This window comes from Microtus ochrogaster, chromosome 7 (assembly GCF_000317375.1).
Source record: "Microtus ochrogaster isolate Prairie Vole_2 chromosome 7, MicOch1.0, whole genome shotgun sequence".
NCBI lineage: Eukaryota > Metazoa > Chordata > Mammalia > Rodentia > Cricetidae > Microtus > Microtus ochrogaster.
In genome coordinates, this window is record NC_022014.1 from 425,633 (window position 1) to 449,052 (window position 23,420).

The window sequence follows — 23,420 nt, forward strand, 5'->3', positions numbered from 1 at the left end:
CCCCTCGCTTGCTAACCACACGGCTCCAGGCTCCATGGAACCTCATGACATTAGCTTGGTTTGTTTTCCCGAAGGCCCAAGGCTACCATCTTGGTTGCTGTGGCAACTGTAGGGTCAGCTCATGAGCCAGCTGGCTCCCGGCAGATGGCGTCACTATGGAGCTTCAAAGCCCTTTGTCATGGGGCAGCAGATGCGAGGGTGAGGCTGGACCTCAGATGCGCTGCACAAAGACCCCTGGAGCCTGCAGAGGGTGGGTGGGGCTGGGGCCGAGTGGAGGCACCTGCCACGGGCTGCTCATCCTCTCCTTTTAAAGTCAAACACTTGTGTGTGAAGCGCCACGCTCCAAGTGGATGTCCTCTGGAAATAGCTCCTCAGAGGGGGCCGTTGAAGAAGGGCTTAGGCTGGGATGTTGTCATGTGACGGCTTCGGAGGCGAGCAGCTGTGGCTGGGCTGGAGCGAGGGGCAGAGCTACCAAATGAAGCTTTTTCACATACCTGGTACCTGGCTGATTGTGGGCTCCCCTCAGGGTCAGGTCCTCAGGGAACATGCCCAGTAGTATCCAGTACCAGGCTGCCCAAGGCTCCTCTCTCTGGGTCCTCACAATGCCGCATCAAACCTACCCCTCTTGCTATAGCAGTGCATTCTTCGGCCAGAAGCATAAGCATTGCATTTGGCTGTGAGCATGTGCCTGGATCTCCCCCTACCCCTCTATCTGCTCCCTGCGGTTTGCTGAAGCCCATTTTTTGAGATTTAAGGGGGCTGTGGTAACAGATTGAATAACCTGAGGTATCCGATCTCTTTCTATGTATGGTTTATTTTGAGAGCGGGAATACCCAGAAGCCATTAAGTGCCAGATTGGGTTTAGCATGACCAGAGACTGGTGGTATGCTCCCATTGAACATGATCATGCAGCCCTTTCAACCGAAAAGACACTTAGGGGCCTCGGGATGAGGGCATTTGGCTGGAGTAAGTCCCACCCCCCCCCAAATGTTCTTTCCGTTGTCCTCCCCCACACTTTCCTTACCAGGAAAATAACGCTCCATGCTTTAGATTGCACTCCACAGTTGTCAGGGCCAGCTATAGCCTCCAGGTGTCATGACTCATCTACCATGGTGGCCCAGCGTCCAGCACAGTGCCTGGCCTGGACTCGGGTGTCCACAGGTGTGTAAAGAACAGCTGCTGCAAGAAGTGATGGCAGCTGCCTTTACTCAGCATCTACTACAGGCAATTTGGTAATTACCTCCTTACCCCTTCCAGGAACCTCGGTAGAGATTCTCCTGTTTCTGTTTTAGATAGGAATTCAGCGAAGGCTTGAAGAGGTAAGGAAACTCCTCCAGGATCATACAGCCAGTGAATGGCAAAGCTGGGACTCAACCCCCAGGCCTTGTCCCCTTTGTAACATTTCCCCACCAAACAAGGGCTCTCCTGAGTGCTCCAACAACAGAGGCCCCAGAAGCCATGAAGTCCTTGGTCTAGGACACTAGCGTTGTTTGACGGTCACTTTTACCTTGGCACTGAGACTCCACAGTAGAAAATAAACTGGCATTACCACCATGCAAGCACACACACAGCCATAAAAAGTGTCTACCTGAGCCTGCTAACCGGCTAACAGTTTCCAAGTTTCCCTGCCCGGACCTGTGTTTGATTTCCAGCTGCCTTTTGTAGCGAGATGTGAGGAAGTTGATTGGAGACAACCTTCAGACCTACAGGATCGGGGGCATGACTCAGGATAGAGCCACATGCTTAGCGTGCTGGAAGCCGGGTGTTTGATCCCTAACACTGTGGTTTGGGGGGGGGGGGAGGCATTATTTGGTTGGTTGATTTTTGTATGAGGCTTTAGCCTAGTTGGAAAAGTGTTTTGTCCGCAAGCATGAAGACCTGTATTCCATCCTAGGATCCATGTGTCAAAGCTGGGGCATAGCACTGTGCGCTTGTAATCCCGTAGCTGGTACAAACATCCGGCTCCTCCGGGCTCACTGGGCAGCCAGCTTAGCATGCTCGGCAAGTTCCAGACCAGGGAGAGACCCTGTCTCCAAGACCAAGGTGAATGGCACCTGGAGTTGACCTCTGGCATTTATAGACATGGATATCACATGCACGTGCGCACACACACACACACACACACAGTTTTACACTCCTCTAAGGCAATGTGGGTTAAGAAAGGGCCACTTTGCCACTTGGGCAGGGGGCAGCCTTCACAGCCCCCTGTGGATGTCCTGCCCTCCTCTGCCTGCTTCTCTCCCTGAACCAAGAACAACAGGCTTGTGCCCACCTTGCTCCCCTCTGCCACCACCACTGCGATATGCAGGCTAGAACGAAGCCCAGAGTCTGTGATTCAGGGCTGAGGGCTGGTGTGTACAGAAGCCTTGGGATCCAATCCATCTGGGGCAACTGATCTGTGTACGAGGGCAGGTGGAGGGGATGAGGCCGGATGAGGTGGACCTTCTAGTACAGTACTAGTGTCTCTAAGGTGGGTGAAAGGGACAGAGGAGGAAAGTCCAAGGAGGTTTAGTCCCAATGATGCATAGTTTCTCACTTCCCAACCTCGGCAAGCAGGGCTTTCGAATGTCCTGATTTCAGGATATTTGCTGTGCAGATCTCTGTAGGAGAACTGAGAAAGCAAGAGGGGTGGGGCCGAGGTAGGCCGATAGGAGAAACACCTGCAGCCTCCCGCACCTGAATTGGTGATGCTTCCTTTCTTGGTTGTTGTGTGAGCTTAGACAGCCTTCTCTTCTGCGGCAAAATTACAAGAACTGAATGAGAAGACAGAAGAGAACAGGGTCCCAGGGCAGGACATAGGTGCTCAACCAGGGAGGAGCTCTGGGGTAGGGCAGAAATGAGAGTTTTCAGCTTTCCCTCAGACTTTTAGGGCCTGAGGGTAAGGGGTCCAGAAGATGTGACAGGCTAAGTGGAAGTCACCATCCCTCCCTTCCTCCCATCCCAAGCCCTCCAGAGCCCAATCATCAGCTTCCGTTCCTGAGGCTCCCCCCACCCCTCCAGGCCCTCGCCTCTGCGACTTGGGTGTTCTCATCTGCGGCTCCAGCCTGTCTGCCTCCGGCAGCATATGATGGGACTTTGTTCATTATTTATTTCCTCTGACTGTGCCTTTTCCACAAGCTTTGAAACCGCATGGCCTGGATGAGGGAGGATGAGCAGTTCCTGGCATTCGTGGTCACGGAGGCCTCCTAGCCACCCCAGGCGTAGGTGAGAGAAACTGAGGCCCGGAGAATTAAACTGACCTTCCTGGCCAAAGTCACAGAGCTGGCTTCCATCCAGGAATTTCTGCCCCAGCGCTTCCTTTCTTTCCCTCTGAAGAGTGGCAGGGATGCAGGCTTTGTCACAGAAAGCCACTAAGCAGTAAACATAGGCCCAGGAGGGGCAGGAAGATGTTGGTCTCTGGTGGAACAAGAATTAAGCTGTCTAGCCCAGGCCTTCCCTAGCATAAGGAACTAAAAGCCAGAGTTAAAACATAAAGAAATACATCTTTTAAAGTTATACTAGAGTATGAACTCCAGGACAGGACACTTACCTGGCATGCTCAAGGCCCAAGTGCTGCTAAGAAGAAAACAATGAACTAGGTTTGACGAAATGATAGCTCAGTGTGTAAAGACACCTGCCATGGGCTGATGACCTGAGTTTGCTTTCATGTGGTGGACAGAACTGACTCCTGCAAGTTGTCTTTGGACCTCCGTGTGGGCACCATGGCCCTGTGTTTATAAGTAGATGCAATTTAAAAATTAATTGCAAAATGAAATGATCAAGTAAGGTGGCTTCATTCTGGTCTCCACAGAAGCTTGGGAAGCCGTAGGGTCTGGGAAGGAAGGGGCTGGGTCAGAGAAGAGGATGCCAATATTGCTTCTCTTGGGCACACTGGGGCCTAGGTGAGTCAGCTGTCCTGCTCTTGTTCCTGGGACTGGGGCTGCTGACCAGGGTAAGGAGGCAGGCACTAGCCATAATGTCCCTTCTGGCTCAGCGGCTCTCCTCCCTGACCACCCCTCTGCAGGGAGGCCCCCTCGCCCCAGTTGTTCCTCTGTCCTGAGGCCTGGGGGAGACAAGGGCCAAGGTCAGCGGCATCGGGGTGTGTGTGCATGCCTCACAGATGGTCATTCTATGATACACTAGTCTTGAGAAATGGTCTTCCTGTTTTTAAAAGCATAGAAACTGAGGCGTAGACACTAGGAGCCTGGTTCTATGGACTCCAAGACCATAGTGGCCTCAGGCTGAGTACCTCATGGCCCCAGGCTGCACCGCCCAGGCTTAGAGATTAAAGGAGCCGCATGGGATGGGTGAGGTTGTTGCCTGACCCAGATTCACAAGCCTTCACCTTCACCCCACCTTTGCACCAGCTCCCAGAAACCTGCTAAGAGCAGAACGGGGAGCCTGCCGTTCCTTTGCTCATTCTCAAACCCATTCAGCTGCTCCTTGTTCATTCTTGGCATTCCCTTGCTGTCTGCTTATTTAGCAAATGTGTTTTGAGCACCTGCTCTTTACCAATTACTCCTGCCTTTCCTCCCTTGGCCATGAAGACAAGAGAGCAGATGGTAGGGTTGACACAGGCCAGACACCAGGGGCTCCCTGACTAGGGAAGTGAAAGGGACCTGACCTTAGGAGCCTGGCCCAGAGGGAGGCTCTTCCTCATGAATACTCCCAGACACGCCCCTAAGCCATGCCCTCCTGAGCAGCCACCTCTGGTAAGGCTCAGGCTGACTACTGAACCCCATGGCCAGCATGGGTCTTGGGCAGTTAGTTGCCAAGTCTTTAGGGAATCTTGCCCTCCTGTTCTTCCATGATTGACTTGTCTTCCTGAAAGCACCAGGAAGAGAAGGAATTGAGACAGAAAACCTCTAAGAAATAATTGGGGTGCTGGAGAGATGGCTCAGTGGTTAAGAGCACTGGCTGCTCTTCCAGAGGACCAGGGTTCAATTCCTAGCACCCACATGGCAGCTCACAACTGTCTGTAACTCCAGTCTGATACCTTCATACAGACATACATGCAGACAAAAACATTAGTGCACATAAAACAAAAGTAAATAAAAAATAACTGGGCAGTGTTGGCGCACACCTTTAATCCCAGCACTTGGGAGGCAGAGGCAGGTGGATCTCTGTGAGTTTGAGGCCAGCCTGGTCGACAGAGAGAGTTCCAAGACAGGCTCCAAAGCTACAGAGAAACCCTGTCTCGAAAAACCAAATAATAATATTAGCCTGGCGGTGGTGGCGCACGCCTTTAATCCCAGCACTTGGGAGACAGAGACAGGCGGATCTCTGTGAGTTCGAGGCCAGCCTCGTCGACACGAGCTATTTCCAGGACAGGCTCCAAAGCTATAGAGAAACCCTGTCTCGAAAAACCAAAATAAATAATAAATATAATAACTAATTGGTAGTATTTTACTTATTTTTTCTGATTAAAATGAGTCTCAAGTATAGAGATTACACATTTAGCAGCAAGGTTGGGTGCTGAGAGATGAGGTTAGGTGTGGTTTACTGAACACGCACTGAACTCCACATTCTCTCCGGAATGGCTGGCAGTAAGGTGGGGCTGCTTTTCTGATTTTATAGATGGAGAAACCAACCCGGGAAGACACTTGCATGGCAGCCCCTGCTCAAGCCCCAGAGGATGGGTTCTGTAGATTCCCCAGTCCTCACCCCCTGCCTGCCCTGGTCATGTGCAGTGAGGAGGCACATGCCCCCCTCCGCACCTCTGCACCCCCAGAGAGATGGCCAGCAACAGGCTGGGAGCTTAGTGTCTATGGTGCCTTCTGCTTTGTCTACACAGTTATTCCTCTACATTGATCTTGGGCCCCGCCCTGCAGGTCAGGGTGACGCTGAGTGTCCAGTGCCACACCCTCTTAACATTTCTCCTGCATCACCTCTAGCTGCATCTCACAACTGGTCCATTTATTGTTCCCCATATTGCTCAAGACGTATCAGTGCTGAGACCTATGCTCCTGCCACCCTCTTGTGGAACTCACCTTTAAGGGCCGGCACACCCTTCCACAGCTGGTGGCTTCATTTCCCATGTAAAAACTCTGACCTTTGGGGGCTGGAGAGATGGCTCAGAGGTTAAGAGCATTGCCTGCTCTTCCAAAGGTCCTGAGTTCAATTCCCAGCAACCACATGGTGACTCACAACCATCTGTAATGGGGTCTGGTGCCCTCTTCTGGCCTGTAGGCATACACACAGACAGAATATTGTATGCATAATAAATAAATAAATAAATAAATAAATAAATAAATAAATAAATATTAAAAAACAAAAACAAAACTCTGACCTTTTCAGGACAAGGGATGACCATAATTCCCCAGTGAGTCCCAGTATGGTATCACCCTGGTGCTGGTGGCTGCCATGTCCCTTTGTATGTCAACTCCAGGACCTCCGTGCTTTATTTCTCCTAGTTGTCTCTGTGCCCCTAGTCCACCTCATTCGAGTGGGTACTGAGGATGACGGTGGGCTGCTACGGTGTCCTGTGGCTTTTCCTAGTCAGCCACAGTGTGGAAATACTGAAAGGCATTTTTCAGAAACAAGTGGTCCATAGATTTTAAATAATATTACTAAATATAGCATTCTTATTTTATCATCACTAGTCTTTTATTGTGCCTAATTTGTAAGCTAAAAAATGAGTAGGTACTGTTTGTTTGGTTTTTTTTTTTTTAAGTGTGCATTAAGTATTAAGTTTGAAACTATCTGGTTCCAGGTACCTCTGGGATCTTATGATGTATCCCCGAGGATGAGGGACCACTGAAGTGAAAGCAAGGGTGGACCATTAGAATCTCCTCAGCCCTGAGGAAGCCCCCAAAACGTATCAGAATTCCTTTCTTTCCTTCAGCAGACGTAATGTACAAGTGGGCTGAGTGACATCAGTAGATCCACATGAAGCTCCCTGCAGCCCCCTTAGCCTTCAGGCTGACAGTGACTGGACTGGCCCTGTGATTGGGCCTGTTGCTTAGCTTGCGTGCTCCCTCAGTTTCCCCAGAGGATGCTTCTTCTGGGGGGGGGGGTGCTCCGTGCACATTGTTGCCTCCCTCTACCCCTGGGCCAGCCCAGTGCAAAGAGACCTCAGCCGGGTGCCAGGTGTGTGTGAGTCATAGGAATTCAGGCTCCACGGTATGTGTGGATGAAGGCAGATGGAGGGGCTATTTTTTCTCTTTTTGCTCCATTGCACTTAAGTCACATTTTCCTACCCTCCGCTCCAAGCTCTAAAAGCATTTTGTGGTATAAAATCTGCCATCATCTGATCCACTCTACCGAAATAAACCAGTTCCCCTGCCGTCATCTTCCCTGAAAAGTACCCCTGCGTCATGCGCTGACTGGTGGGGCGAGGCCTGGCCTGTTTAGAACACTTCATCATAATCCTCAGCGCGGGGCCCCATCCTCTCCGCTCCCTGGGGGGCTGCTCGGGTTTCTCGGGCTGTTTTTGCTGGAATGGCAGCTGCTCTACTTAGAAGCATCCATACAGACCTGCTCTGTCTTAGACCTTGCACGCCTCTGCTTAGCTCATCGCAGGAAAGCACCACATGAAAGAGAAACACCAGCATGGCGTGCCCTCCTCTCACCTCCGCTGTCCCCTGGCTTCCCACCCCTCAGCACCAAATCATCCCTGAGTGCACCACCGCCACCCAGAGTCCTGTGGCAGCTACATGTCAGGAGATGTCTGTTCACAGGTTCTCCAGAGCTGTTCAATAAGTGTAAGAATAGGAATCGACATTTAAAAAAAAAAAAGTGTATGTACCTTTAATCCCAGCACTTGGGAAGCAGAAGCAGGCAGATCTCTGTGAGTCTGAAGCCAGCTTGGTCTACATATTGAGTTTCAAGACAGCCAGGACTATGTAGAAAAACCATGTCTCAAAATATATATATAATTAAATAAATTAAATATGTATGTATATATGTGTGTATATGTAAAGCATAAGTTAGGTTAAGTTGCAAGTTTTGACAACTTGTTAGTACAGATGCTCTTCCATATATGTTGGAGTTAACTTCCATGTTCCCATCATAAGTTGAAAATAGCAAAATCAAAAATATACTTGGGGGCTGGGCATGGTGGCTCATGCCTTTAATCTCAACACTTGGGAAATAGAAACTGGGGAATTTCTGTGAGTTTGAGGCCAACCTGGTCCACATAGTTCTAGGACAGTCAGGGCTATGTAGAGAGACCTTGTCTTTAATTTGTTTGTGTGTGTGTATTTATGGGCTTCAGAGATGACCAGCTAGGTAAAGTGATTGTCTTGCAAATGAGAGGCATTGCGTTTGAATTCCTGGAACCCATGCAAAGCTGGGCTCAGCTCACACATCTGTAATCCCAGTGCTCCTGTATTGAATTGGGAAGCAGAGCCAGGAGAACCACTGGAAGCTCTTGGACCCAGATTCCGTGTCAAACAAGAGAACCGACGCCCAAGGTTGTCCTCTGACCTTTGCATGAGTTGGGTGGCACTTGTGCCCACACTCACACACATGAATGCACACATACATATTATACATACATGGAAAGATCTTTAAAAATACAGATTTAATGCAGTTGACCTACCCAGAACCATGGCTTAGCCCACTTACATTAGTCTATTAGGGTTCTCTAGAGGAACAAAACTAATAAAATGAATATATATGTAATTTCTAACAAATATGGCATCTATATCTAATATATCTATTAAAATGGCCTACAGTCTGTGGTCCAGCTAGGGCAATGGTTCTCAACCTGTGGGTCGCAGCCCCTTTGGGGATTACATATCAGAAGATATCCTGTATATTATATATTTACATTACTAATCATAACAGTAGCAAAACTACAGATATGAAGTAGCAACAAAATAATTTTATGGTTGGCGGTCACCACAACGCAAGGAAAGGGTTGCAGCATTAGGAAGCTTGAGAACCAGTGAGTTAGGCTAACCGGGGCTGCTACTACAGAAAGTCCAAGGGTCCAGCAGTTGTTCAGTCCACGAGGCTGGATGTCTTAGTTGGTCTTCAGTAGATGCCAGAATCCTAGAGAGACAGATGTCATTGCCAGTGGACGAATGGACTTGCCAGCAAGAGTGGGAGCAAGCAGGCAAAGAGAGCATTTCTTTCTTCCTTGTCCTTTGTTTAGACTTCCAGCAGACGGTGTGGCCTAGGTTAAAGGTGATCTTCCCACCTCAAAAGGTCCAGATCAAAATTGAGTCTTCTCACTCTAAATGACTTAATTAAGAAAACAGAATCCCTCGGAGGTATACCCAGCTGGTCGGGCTTTTAAATTAATTCCAGATGCAATCAAATTGACAACCAAGAGTAGCCATCACACCTATAGCGGATCAAAGTCACCTGACAAGAGGTGAGAAAAGGTGGTTGTGGACATGCCTTTGCACCCCAGTGACATTGGCCAACCCTAAATCCATCCAAATCTGAGGAGGACCCTGCAGGGGTCATATAGGGAAGCGAACCCACAAAGAAATGAGGACCAAAACCCGGTGCAGACTGACTTCATCAACTGGGGAATATGATGCCAGGCGGTTTATTGTCACCATATTTAAAACAATGCAGTTGGAAGGAAGATTTTCAGGCAACAATTATTTCCATTCCCGGTGCAACAGCCTAGGGATGGAGAGTCTGGGAAAAAGCATTCTGGGGGATTTGGATGAGGTCTGCAGCCACTGATAGCAAAAAGATCACCAGATCATTACCAATATCCACTCGCAGCCTTGCGGGAGGAAAGCAGGTGTTTTACCTCCTCCATTGAGAAGAGGGTTCTGAGCGTTTCACATCTCTGGTTCTCTGGTTCCCTGGTATTCTGTGGGCACAAGAACTTTTGCACCACAACCCAAATCTAAGGTTGTACGCTATCCATTTAACTGGGAGCATTTCTTGCTGAAGAAGCAGGAAGCTGTCAAGAGCAAAGACTCAGTCCTGTGGTGGTGGCACAGGCCTCTAATCCCAGCACTTGGTAGGCAGAGACAGGAGAATCAGAAGTTCAAGGTCATCCTTGGCTATCTGAGTTCAAAGTTGGCCTGGGCTACATGAGTCCCTGTCTCAAAACAAAAATAAGTAAATAAACAAATAGCACAAGCTCTAACATTTTGAACCCCAGTTCAGCCATTTACTGTGGCGTCAGCCAAATGATTCCAGACCTCTGAGCTTTTGCAGCAGTTCTGGCACCCGTCAGGGCTCAGGACACCCTGCTATGATGAAGAACTGTCTGGACTCATATGTCAGGAAAGCCATAGAAGCCTCTTTGGTGGTACTTTCTGCGGCTGTGATCTTGCTGTTTGGAGTCTGTTTGCTCACTTCCTGTCTGCAGGAGGAATGCCAGCTCCAGAAAGTAGGAGTGTTTCCGGTCCTAAGCTTACCGGCCACTGTGCCTATTCAGTCACAGGCAGACAGTGTGGATCTGTGAAACCCAGACTAGTCCCAGGTGACCTGCATATTATATGACCTTGGGTCAGAATTATCAACATTTCTGACCCGCCATCATTTACCTGAAAATAGGAGTCTAAATAGTTGAGAAACCTAGAGTAGGTTAACACTACGGTCCAGACAGACCTGAGTTCAAATCACAGCTGCTTATTTGGTGAGTTTTGGAAAGTGACCCAGCCAAGGCTCACTTTCCTTATCGGTGAAATGGGTTAATAAGCCCCTTTCTCATTCAGAGAGTTCATCTGGGAACTACAGGAGCTGGCACGGGTGACAGTGTTTTCTTTGAGCCCTGAACACCACTGGTGACAAGATGGCAAACAAAATGGGTATCAAGGGCACTGTCTCTTCATGAGTGAGCTCACCCTCTCGTGGTGCAGGGGCGGGGCAGTCTGATGCCTCTTCGGCACTGGTCTCTGACACACTTCACTTTCTCCCCTCTCACAGATCTGTGCCATCATTGGTGGGACCTTCACTGTCGCTGGCATTCTGGACTCCTGTATCTTCACAGCCTCAGAAGCATGGAAGAAGATCCAGCTAGGCAAAATTCACTGACATCCTGCCCAGCCCACTGACTGAGGACCAGGGGACCCCGCTAGCCTGTCTCCAGAGCCCTATCTCCTTCTGCCTTTTTGGCCCAGTGTGTGTGGGAGGAGGGGGGTGGTACTGGGTGGCACAAGGTTCCACAGCTACCTCTTTCCCCGTATTTTAGATAAATTAACACTGCCTGGAGTCATGGTGTTCCTTTCCCTACAGAGCCCCAAGACCAGAGTGAGGCATGGGGCGGTACCCAAGGATGCTGGTGACCCCTCGTGGGAAGGCTGTGGTCTTTTTTCTCTGGTAGGGAATAGCCCTGAGTCCCCACAGAGCAGCTCCCAGCCAGGCTTTGACAATCTTTAAGTCCCCACCATTTGGACACACAACTCGATTTCTTCCCCAGCAGCCAACCTGAGCTCTCAGCCTTGGGACCAGGCTGCCCAAAGGTACAGCTGCCTGGCACTTTCAACGTGGAATGGTACTTGATAGGCAAGCCTCAATATACGGCACTGTAGCTGTAACTTGCTTCTGCCCCATTGCTTCGTGTCCAACCTAGAGCCCAGAACGTGCTCCATCCCTGCCTCGTTCTAGGAAGCAGGTGCCCAGTTGTATGGCAGAATGGTGGAGACTCAGATTTTCCCACCAGTCCTGAGGCAGCTTACAGGTGCCCCTTCCTCTCTTTGCTCTTCTGAATCCCCCACCAATGTGCCTCAGCCGCTGTGCTATGTGGCAATAGCGTTTCTTGGTGAAGGGGCTGGTTCCCACTGAGAAGTTCCCCCGACATCCACTATTACATTCTGCAGTGCCAAGGGTTAGGGCCATGTGACTGGGAGGTCATCCTTGGTGGAACACATAACGCACAGTCTGTGCACTTCTGTCCAATCCAGAAGCCCCCTTCCCAGAAAACCACCCCGAGCTTGCCATGACATCCACCTTTGCTCCCAGGGCCTTAGCTGGAGGAACGAAGCGGACTGGCTTCCTCTCTTGCACCTCTACCTTGTAGGCTCCCGAGGATGCCCAGCATTTGGGACCCACTTGCCAGTGAAATCCCCAATTAGCTGAGCACACACCAACTCATTCCCAGCTCTAGGGAGGCTCTAGTGTCACCCCTGAGGTGGATCCCTTCCCTGTTACCGCCCCCCCATCCTTCCCTTTTTGTCCTAAAGGGAGGGGCAGTGGTCCAGGCATGAATTCCATGCTGAGAATTTTAGCTATGCTCTCGTGTCCAGAGAGAGAGCCTCATGCCTGGGCTTCATTTTTATGAGACTGCTTGCATACTTTTGTAATGAAGGGGAGTCTCCAGTAGGAGGGTTTTTTTTTTATTTTTGTTTTGTTTTTCTTAAGTAATCTCTTATGGGTAGCTGGATTCTCTGCTCTTTGTGATTTTTGCCTCTGAATTCCAATTAGCAAAGCTTCCCTTTTTGTGTAAGTTGAATGTTGTGTATGTCAACTGCCCTGATTTATTTCTGGTATCTGGCCACTTGGATGGATTTCTTTTCTTTTTTTAAACATTCTGTTCCCCAGTTACAGAAACCAGTCCCCTTTGGTGTGTAAATCTGTCACCTGTGGAGGGTGGGGTAGGGTGGGACAGGGTGGGAAATACGTGGCATGCATATGAGTTGAAATCCCACATTTGTGAGGGCACAGGGATGTTGGTTTCCCGTGGAAGAGGCGCCTCTGGATTGTTATTCTTGTAAAGGTATTCTCAAAGGGACATACGTTTCGATTCTTTCCCACTCACTGGGTTCAAATAGATTATTAAAGAGCTGCTTTTCAGAAATGATTGCTGTGACTCTGGTTTGGTTGTGACTGGGTGGCCGAGAGGCCAGGGTGGGACTGGGAGTGAAGTCTAATTCTACAGGACCAAGGTCGAAAACGCTAAAGAGAGATAGGGAGTGGTGGCGCACACCTTTAATCCCAGACCTCGGGAGGCAGAGGCAGGTGGATCTCTGTGAGTTCTTGGCCAGCCTGGTCTACAGAGCGAGTTCCAGGATAGCCAGGGCTACACAGAAAAACCCTGTCTCGAAAAGCAAAAGTAAAAAGAAGAAGGAAATGCTGGATCAGGGATCATCCTGGGAAGAGGGAATTCTGATGTCACTGAAGGCCACAGGTCGTGCAGACCGGCTGTCCGCTCACCCATAAGGACCCTAGTTTTGCTAATGTGTCTACTAAAAGTGAGTCATTTTCTGTTTTTCCTTAAGCACTGGCGTTACCAGAAATTTTGGGAGACCCACCTGGGGGGCCATGTGTCTGGAAAGCAAAGCATTGAGTGGACTGTCTCTCTCTCCATGGACTCCTAATTACAGGATTAATAGATTGACAGATGCGTGTGAAGTTGATGTGCAACGCTGAAGAATAAATTGCTATTTTTATGCTTTCTCCTTTTTGATGATCTCCAACCAAATGTGTGTGCGGGTTGCAGATCGTACCCAGAGAGAGCTGAATCATAGGCTTGCGTCTCTGGGCGTAAAGGCGCCCAGGAGGCGGTGGTGGGGGCGTATCTCAAGGGGGAAATTCAAGTGCTTGAGAAATGGATGCCGCATCACAGAGGAAGCCAAATGTAGCAGCGAGGCACGAGATAAGAAGGATCAGTTAGGTTTTATTCCTTCGCATCACAGTAAGGTTTATTTCCTTTTTTAAAAAATTATTTTTTTTGTTTTGTTTTTCGAGACAGGGTTTCTCTGTGGCTTTGGAGCCTGTCCTGGAACTAGCTCTGTAGACCAGGCTAGTCTCGAACTCACAGAGATCCGCCTGCCTCTGCCTCCCGAGTGCTGGGAAAAAAATTATTATTTTATTACTTAAAAAAATACCAATCCAAATTCCCACTCCCTCCCTTCCTCCCAAGTTTTTTTTTTTTTCATTTTGTTTTGTTTTGTTTGTTTTGTTTTTGCTAGAAGCAATGACAGGCCATTAGAGTTTCGAATCGCTTTTAAAAAAAAACCTTTATGGGTGGGAGGATGGCTCAGCAGGTAAAGGAGCGTCCTGCCAAACCCAGTGACCGACATGATGGAAGGAGAATTAGCTCCCTCATGTGTCACGGAACATCATGCATGAATGAAGACACACACACACAAGTAAATATAATTTAAGAAAATATTTTAAGAGCCAGCAAGGTGGCTCGGTGAGTACCTGGTGACCTGAGTTCAATCCCAGAAACTGTAAAGGTGGAAGGAGAGAGCGGTCTTCACAAAGGGTGTCTCTGGCCTCCATATGCATGCCATGGCGCATGACCCCCCCCTCACAGTATGCCCCTCCCACATACACAATAATAAATGAAATTTACATCATTTTTAAACTGCTGTTGGGACTGGAGGTAGAGCTCAGTATTTGAGGCCCCAGGCTTACTCCCCCAGCACCAAAACAACAGTCAAAGAAACCTGGTGTGTGCTTCTAGAAGGTTCACTATCTGAGGACAGATACGGGAGTGTGCAAATTTGAGAAGGGACATATGTAAAACAACATTCTCTGAAGACCCTTTTCCTCCCCACAGCTGTTTCCTGCCAGTTCTTGGCTGATGAGGTCATGCATTTTATTCTAACCCATCATTGGGAGGTTTGGGCATTCTCAGCATGCCAGGAAGAGGCAGGCATAATTGCATCCTGGTCACACAGCTAGCAGGGGGTACAGCTGGAATTCCAACTCAGACCTGCTTGAGTGCAGGGTTCTGAAAAAACACAGAGTTCTGCCTCAACCCCAAGATCATCAGAGCCACATCAAAAGGAAAAACTGGAAGTTGGGGGAGGAGGGTCAGAACAAGAGAACCTTTTGTGTGTGTGTGTGCTTTCTTTTGTTTTTTCCCCCCAGTGGTTCTCGTGGGCTGTGGTGGCACGTGCCTTTAATCCCAGCACTCAGGAGGCAGAGACAGGTGGATCTCTGAGTTCGAAGCCAGCCTGGTCTACAAGAGCTAGTTCCAGGACAGGCTCCAAAGCCACAGAGAAACCCTGTCTGGAAAAACAAAAAAACAAAATGAAACAAACAAAACAAAACAAAAGTGGTTCTTGACTTTCCTAAAGCTGCAACCCTGTAATACAATTCCTCATATTGTGGTGACCTCCAGCCATGAAACTATTTTCATTGCTACTTCTTAACTGTAATTTTGATACTGCTATGAATCGTAAATGTTTTTGAGAGAGAAATGCCAAAGGGGCCATGACTCACAGGTTGAGAATCGTTGCTTTAGATGAACCTGTGAGGGACGGAGAGTATAGGAGTTAAAATGCTCTCCACATCTCCCCCCACACTCTGCCCACGTGGTTTTCTGTAGGGACCAAATAAATCAATGAGTGTGTGAACTCTTGAGGAAGTGTGTAGGGACTGACTTGGCTGAGCAGCAGGGGAGCCCGTGAGTGAGTGAGTGAGTGAGTGAACTAACTTCCACAGTGACTCCTATGAAGACAACCTCTGACCCTTCCTGGGCACAGTCACGCTGGCGCCTGCCCTTGTTTCCAATAAAAGTGACTGGCAGATGCTGGACATGGTGGCACACACCTTTAATCACATACTCGTTTGAGTTCACTGATGACCCTTTCCGCAAACGCAGTGAAGTCACTGCGGTCTCTATGGCTTTAACTGCGGTAGCATACATTGCCCAAATATAGGCTTCCTCCAAAAATCTCCAATCCTGGTTGTAGGGGCCTCTGAAATAAAGTCCGAAACAGAACTGCACTAGTCAGAACTCCAGTAATACCAGCGTTGGACTTCCCTATTACCAACTCTAATAAGCTAGGAATGCACACAGGAAGGACCAGCTGAAGGTGGTGTTTCGACATTAGGCACGACATCCTTTCTGCATCTTAGTGCCTCCATCTGTTAAGTGAACATTACAGCCTCCTAGCCAGCATCTGGGACAAAGTAGGTGTTCAGCAGATGGACCGTGAGTGGATGAATGGGACGGCTAGAGATGCTGAATGAATAATACTTCCCACAGAATAAGCACTTCGGGCTTTTAACATGAAAGCAGCGGGAGCTGGAAGCCTTTTTCCTCCATCCTCGCCGCTACAGTGCTCAGGGAGGAGCCTTCACAAGACAGGTGCCTTCTTCACAGCATATGGCATCGCCAGGACCAAGACTTCACGCCCAGAGGATGTGCAGCGTGTCTTAATCGGACGAGCCTGCAGGTGGCGCCCGCGCTACCAGCAATCTCCCTACAGGCAAAACAAAGCTCGTTCGTTAGGTCGGGGTGGGACCCGGGCTGGGACCCGGGCTGGGACTTGAAGGTGGGCGGGGGCGGCCGCGGACTCTCAGGATGGTGAGCTGGATCTTTCCCAAAGCTCTCGCAAGCAGTTAAAAAAATAAAAAAATAAAAAAAAAAAAAAAAAAAGTAAAGAGAGCACACTTCACACTCTCGCCAGTGTGGGGCATCGCACGTTTCCATTCACACAGAAAGCTAACCGTTTCCATCACTGAGATTAATTCTAGGGCTCTGAGCACTGAGGATATACACCTCAGTATTAGAGCGCTAGTCCCAGCAAAAACCGTCTAATGTGAAGACTGCAACAAATGGAAAGTCTGTCTTTTGGATTACCCTGCGTGAGCCCCACACACCCGTTCTTTTAGGAAGACTGATACCTGGCTTGTGCCAGGGACTGTTCTGAACACTCTAGGAAAGTCATTTAATTCTCACGACAGCCTACTAAGAACATTCCCATTCTACAGATCAGGAAATTAAGACTATAAAGCAGGCAGTTCCTAGATACAGCAAGAAGGACACAGTTGGAACCAGGTATGACTTTATGATCCAAGGGCTAAACAAACAACCAGAGGGGTGTGTATATAAAAAAACAAAACCAAACATTGAGAGAATGCTTTTTTAAAACTTTAGATTTGAGGAACAGGGAATGTAAGTCAGTGGTAGAGCGTGTGTTTAATGCATTGAGTTACTGGATTCAGCCCCCAGCACCAATAAATTAAATTTTATTTTAATTTAAATTATTCCAGATATATCTCTGGCCTTCCACCATGTGGCGATTTTGGTGTATTTCTTTTGTTTTGTTTTTGCTTTTTGAGACAGAGTTTCTCTGTGTAGCCCTGGCTGTCCTGGGACTCCCTTTGTAGATCTGTGTGACCTCGAATTTGACTTCTGCTTGCCTCTGTCTCCTGAGTATTGGGATTAAAGATGTTCACCACCACTGCCTGGCCCACCATGCGATTTTTTAAATTTTTAAAATTTATTTATATTTTTTATGTATGAGTGCTCTATGTGGACACCTGCAGGTCAGAAGAGAGCATCAGATCCTATTATAGATCGTTGTGAACCACCATGTGGTTCAAATTGAGTTGCTAGGAATTGAACTCAGGACCTCTAGAAGAGCAGCCAGTGCTCTTAACCGCTGAGCCACCTCTCCAGCCTCCACCATGTGTTTTTATAGAATTGTATGTAGTAGGGCCCAAAATTTTCCATTTTGAGTTTAGTAATTCTGAAGAAGCCAGTCATATGACTTTTGAATGGTATGTCATGGTGTTCAAGGAATTTGAACAATGTACAATCAGTCTGCCACACGGGCAAATTTCACACAAATTGAACCCAGAGACAGGTGGAAAATGTTTAGATAAAAAAATAATTGTTTCTCTATATTGAACATGTGCTGATTTTCTTTTCATTTCCTAAGCAATACAGTATACAAATTCATACAGCCTCTACATTGTACTAGATGCTTTATCTAGACATCGTTAAGTATGCAGGACATGCACCGGTTATATTCATATGCAAGCATTGCAATGGAATGGACTTGAATACCCAAGGATGGAGGTTCTGTAACCAGGAGGCTGGGAACAACTGTGCAGTACCTGCCCATGTGACTTCTCCAGACCACTCTGTTGAGGGCAATGGCGGTGGGGTGGGGGTGGGGGGGTGAAGTGTTTGGGAATGGTGAGAAGATAAAGGGACAGCAGAAAGGAAATGGGAGTGCACACGGCTCAGTGACTGAAGTGTTATTAGGAAACAGGGACTGGGTTTTAGTCTTACTGATGAAAGTAGTTTTTAAAAACTGGGCTCAGAATGAAGTTTTGAGAACCATCTCATGGGGATTTTAGAGATACCAACAGGGCAGACAAGTTGTAATCTCAGCTGCTCCCAGGAGTCGCTAGGAGAATTCAAGAAAGGGTCCGAGAATGCAGACAGGCTGGACAGTGGAGGTCTGAACACAGCTTGTGGTGTCTGTCTGTCTGTCTGTCTTCAGGGGATAATGCCCAAGGTGTCACGACAAGCAAGGTCCTTTTCTCTGGTATTTTAAGCCTTAAGGAGGGGCAATTTGTGGTGCTTCCCTTTCTTAAAATTGGTGTTAGAAAGAAAAGAGGTGGGAGGCCGAGCTGATCTGAAGGGGAAGTCTATCCTCAGCAGCCTCCGAGTCAGCTAACGTCCGTCTAACTACCCAACAGACTAGGTCCTAGGAGTTTGTTTTGATTTTGAGAGGGGGTCTTACATAGTCTCGGTAGCTTTGAACTTTTGATCCCCTGAGCTCCTGCACTCCAGTACTGCAATGACAGGAATGAGACACCACGCCAGACTAGAAAATGTCCTAAAAGCCTGGATTCGGTCCCCAGTACAAAACCGGAAAGTGAAGCCTGAGAAGCACCCATGGGCTTCTATTGGAAGCCTTACAAAGCAGTACCTCCTTTCAGGCCCTAAGACTAAGGGGTTCCAGCCTGCCTCCCAGTCCGCTCCACTACGGGAAGAGACCAGCACCGAGACTCGACTCCAGCCGCAGAGGGCGCTGTCCCGCTTTCCTGCGGCAGGAAGCGGAGAATCGCATTCCTTACGCGACTGCGCCACGGCGAAACGTCATATCCGGCCCTGCGTGCACTACACCGGAGCCGGAACTTGTGAGTTAGATGACTCATTTTTGGTTAGAGACCTAGCTCTTCCCTACCTCCTGTGGTGCTCTTCACAGGTGATCACAAGGAAGGTCCACCCCTTGGTGACCTCGGACCTCAGCAAAGTCTCAAAAATCATTTCGGTGTCCCCTCTCACGTGCTCGGAAAGACCATGTCTTCCCGGCTGTGCAAAGAACCGCGGCGGAAGTACAACGTCCTCTCCGTTCCCGTCCGCAAGGACGACGAGGTCCAGGCACATCCAGAAGTCCTCGGGTTGTAGTTACCCAGGGATATATGGTTCAGTCACCCCCTTAGCGTGAAATCCCGGAGTAATCACATACCCCAAGACCTCAGCAAGGCGACAGCGGGCGTGCTAGACCAGAGCCACTACAATGCCTGTGCTGCCTCAAAGCATTCAGTTTCTCGATAATAGTGATAAAATGATATGTCAAGACTACAAACATCTGCTTTCTCAATTTAGCCCACCGGCCTTTAGTTTGCCGAGTATATAGCTCACGATGGCCCATTGGGCCGGTCTTTGAAGGACAAAGTGCTGCTGGAGTATCACTTGAGTTTAGCAGAATTGGTAGACAGGGATGGATCTGAGGGAGTTGGCCCTGCAGCGATACTAGATGCGACAGAAATGAGTTGGTAGCAGCATATCGGGTGCAGAACTATCAAAGACCATGTGTTCCCAGGAGCATAGGCTACGACAGGGCTGTGGGGGGCGAAATGACAGAGGTTGGGTTGGTGGCTGGAAGAGGACTGTGTACTTAGCAGGCAGTCATTGATCTGGATGGACATTAGCTGTGAACAGGACTGAGGAAGTCTGGACTACATAGTGAGACTTCTCTCAAATAGAAAAGAAAAGGTGCCTACACTGTTCTCCCGGTCACGTGTGGACACCCTCCAGTCTCATCCCTGTCCCTGCTGCCTCGTAAAATCTACTATGAGCTGAGATCCCTCTGTGGCTAAATCCAGCGGCTGTATTTATTGTAGGTGCCACCACCGTAGTTCATGCTTGCAGTTGCTTGAAGCTTCTCAGACTCCTTTTCTGGTCATTTTCCCCTCTCGGATCTCTACCGAACCCCTGGAGTTCATCAAGGCCTGGGTCTGGTCTAACATTCCTCCTTGTTTAGTAGTCTGTCCGAGCTTTAAATGTATGTTCTGTGATAGCAGCTCCCCACTTTTTGAAATTCATCTGCGACAGGATGTCACTGTTTAGTTGAGTTTGGTAATTGCGGTGCTAGGGAGCAAACCTGGGGCTTAAGCCTGCTAGGCAAGCGCTCTGCTACTGAGACGCAAGCTCAGGCCTCTAGAGCAGTCTTGGCCTTAACACCTTCTCTGCTTCTAAAATCTGATTTTCCTCTCAGCTTCTATATATGTCACTAGGTGACATGTCTCGCCGGTTGTCATGAGTCTTTACATTTTCCTTAATGACCCTCATGGAGTAGGGCCATCTCCCTGTAATGCCAACACTCATTGCCCTGTTGTGACCAAAGCCATTTGTATCAGTCACTTCTGGTGTCTTCCTTTTCTGGTCAGTGACTACATTTACATATTTACTTGTTAGCTGCTTATTGCCCGTCCCACATCAGGTCTGTGTGCCAGAGAGTGTCATGTTTGTCACCAGGTCTCAGTACAGAACCTGGCTCCTAGCAGGACTCAGTCATTACTTATTGCCTAGGAAAAACATTTATTAAGCAGATGAATATGAAAGGTGTGGTAAAGGAGTTTTAAAAATATGAGGTGTGAATTGTGTTTTCTTTTAGATATGAAGAAACTGAAACTCAAGCTAAATAATGAGTTGAGGATGACCTTGAACCTCTGATCTTCCTGAGTGCTGGCCTGAGAACACAGGCATGTGCTCCTGTACTAGACATGTGCAGTGCCAGGCCTTTGCATACAAGCACATCCTCCACCCCTGACTCTACTCCCAGCCACAGGTTAGTTTTGTGTTTGCGGTGCTAGGGTTTGAACCCAGGGCCTTATACATACTAGGCACGTGCTCTTGAATCCCTAGGCCCATGATACAGTTTTACAATTGTGGAATTTCAAATCGTTCCATGATAGTCTTTGGAAAATTTCTACCCCACCCCCCAAGACAGGGTTTCTTCATGTAGCTCTGGCTGTCCTGGAAATCTCTCTGTGTAGATCTGGCTGGCCTCGTACTCAAAGATCCTCCTGCCTCTGCCTCCTGAATGCTGGGATTAAAGACATGTGCCACCACCGCCCAGCTATGAATTTTCCTTAACAATATTTTTTATTTAGATGTTGAAAGCTAGAATGTGGCTCAGTGGTAGAACTTGACCTAATGTGCAGAACCCTGACTTCTGCCTCGACACTTGAAGAATGATTATATTCTCCTATAATATAATATAATATAATATAATATAATATAATATAATATAATATAAATAAATAACATTGGTTTATTTGTACCATGTATATGAATACATATATGCCACAGGGCACATATGGAGGTCAGAGGACAACTTGGGGGAGTTGTCTCTACTGTGTGGCTCCCAGTGATTGAACTTACATCCTCAGGCCTCGTGGCAGTGGTCTTTACTTTGAGCCATCTTGCTTGTCCTGTAGTTTTCAGTCTCAAAACTACTTCTGTAATGACTATCCCTGGCTGAGGAAGAATCCCCTTCTTCCTAAAGTAAATAAATAAAGGTGAAGAATCTCCGCACAGCCAACCATAAGACAGGTTCATAGCACAGAAGTAGCCAGCTCTGACTGCCACGTCTGTTTTCGTACAAAAGTTTGTATGTTTTAGCCCATGTGTTCCTCACAGCTTCCTCTATGTGCTGTGCTGTCCTAGGGGGTTTGAGGACACTACGAAGGTCATCAGATCAGCAAGGTAGTCCAAGTGTACAGAAAGCAGTATGTCAGCCACATCAAGCAGGTAGAGCATGAGGAGGCTAAGGGCACAACTGTCTGCATGGACGTCCACCCAGTAAGGCAGGGTTTCAGTAGCTAGTGGGAAGCCAGATGTTTTCTAAGCAGTGTACCTTGTCAGTCAGGCACATAAGGAAAATGTCCATTCATAATCAACACATCACTGAGCTGTGTAAATGATCTCATGAGAACCTCAGGGAATCCGAGGTCTTGAGGTTGGCTGGCGAAGGGACCCAAGGGAGGCTCCACTGCTGGGGTCGTGGAGCTTATAAACTCCTTTGTCTTAAAACTCTGTCTCCTAAGAGGTGCTTATCACCAGGCTGGAACCAGACAGAGACAGGAAACAAATTCTTCAACGCAAAGCCACGTCTCGTCAAGCTGGGAAAGAGAAAGGCCAATGTAGGGAGCTCAGGAGGTCGCAGGAGTGAGATGAGCTGTCACGCAGGCAGAGCTAACTGCAGAGGCCTGCTCTTGTGGGGCGTCTTTGAAACTTTCAGAGCGTGTCTGATGTATTTCATTGTCTACTCCATCGTCCACCTGTTCTCTACTGACCTGTCCCTCTGTCAGTCTCCTTTTGTAGTTTTGATAATTTATGAATAAAAATTGAAACCATTTCCTAATGTCAGGTGGCATTTGCACATTTTATAATGAAAGCCTTCTCATCCACCTGTCTGTTGGTCTCAGACGTTTCTATGTGGAGCAGCCCAGCAACAGTGATAGCTAGGCCTTGCTCTGCGCCTGTGGAGGGGGAAGGGCGGGGCTCTGGATTCTGAGGCACCCCCAGAACCACTGGGCTCACACTGCTGTTCGCCTGCACACCAGGCCTGATAGAGGGTCCTCAGGCTTCCTGACTGTTGTTCTCCCGATCCCCTCTCCCTTTTTGTTCCCCTTTGGCTGAGACAGGGTGTGTGTGTGTGTGTGTGTGTGTGTGTGTGTGTGTGTGTGTGTTAACAGTCCTGACTGTCCTGGAACTTGCTTTGTAGACCAGGCTGGGCTCGAACTCACTGAGATGTACCTCCCAAGTGCTGGGTGTAAAGGCATGTGCCACCGCTGCCCGGCTAACTTCGGTAATTCTTTTTTTTTTTTTTTTTTTTTTTTTTGGTTTTTCGAGACAGGGTTTCTCTGTGGCTTTGGAGCCTGTCCTGGAACAAGCTCTGTAGACCAGGCTGGTCTCGAACTCACAGAGATCCGCCTGCCTCTGCCTCCCGAGTGCTGGGATTAAAGGCGTGTGCCACCATCGCCCGGCTTGGGTAATTCTTAAATCCACACAAATTTGATTGTGTCTGTAGCATATATACCCAGCATACAGAGTGGTTGCCCACCGCATCAGAGGTATAACCTGCTGAGTGATGTCAAATGAGGATAATGAACAGCTTAACTAGGAAGTTCTGTGTTTGTGGTTTTTGTTATTTTCAGTATTTTGAGATTTATCTTTATGTTAGTATAAGTGTTTTGCTTGCATATATATCTGTACACTGTGTGCATGCAGTGCCTGAGAAGACCAGAAGAGGGCATCACAAAACCCAAAAGGGTCGTGAGCCACTTGTGTGGGTGCTGAGAATCAAACTGGAATCTTCTAGAAGAGCAACCAGTGCTCTCTTAACTGCTGAGCCATCTCTCCAACCTCACGCTGTTGGTATTTTCTATTGAATTTTGTCTTCATTCTTGATCAGCTTAAGTTTAGGAGTCCAAAAGTTCAATAAAAGTCAGATGTCATTCTGGACTAAATTTACAGCTATGCAAGAGTTCCCTAGAGGAACAGCACCTCTAGAATAAATATAGACAAAAGG

The 23,420-nt window shown here is 48.3% G+C and overlaps 2 protein-coding genes across 2 annotated transcripts in view; both read left to right on the forward strand.

Moving 5' to 3' along the window:
• Positions 1 to 12,697, forward strand: part of Ergic1 (endoplasmic reticulum-golgi intermediate compartment 1) — a 97,201-nt gene extending 84,504 nt beyond the window's left edge. The window contains exon 10 of the mRNA XM_005349016.2: positions 10,825 to 12,697. Within this exon, the coding sequence (XP_005349073.1) occupies positions 10,825 to 10,932 (108 nt within the window). The 3' untranslated portion in view covers positions 10,933 to 12,697. The remainder of the gene's footprint in view (positions 1 to 10,824) is intronic.
• Positions 12,698 to 17,739: 5,042 nt separating this feature from the next.
• Rpl26l1 (ribosomal protein L26 like 1) lies at positions 17,740 to 22,058 on the forward strand. The gene is given in 6 exon segments (XM_026780530.1): positions 17,740 to 17,745; positions 18,649 to 18,735; positions 18,804 to 18,849; positions 18,852 to 18,979; positions 21,554 to 21,707; positions 21,934 to 22,058. Coding segments are annotated over 6 exon segments (546 nt in total).
• The last annotated feature ends 1,362 nt before the right edge of the window (positions 22,059 to 23,420 follow it).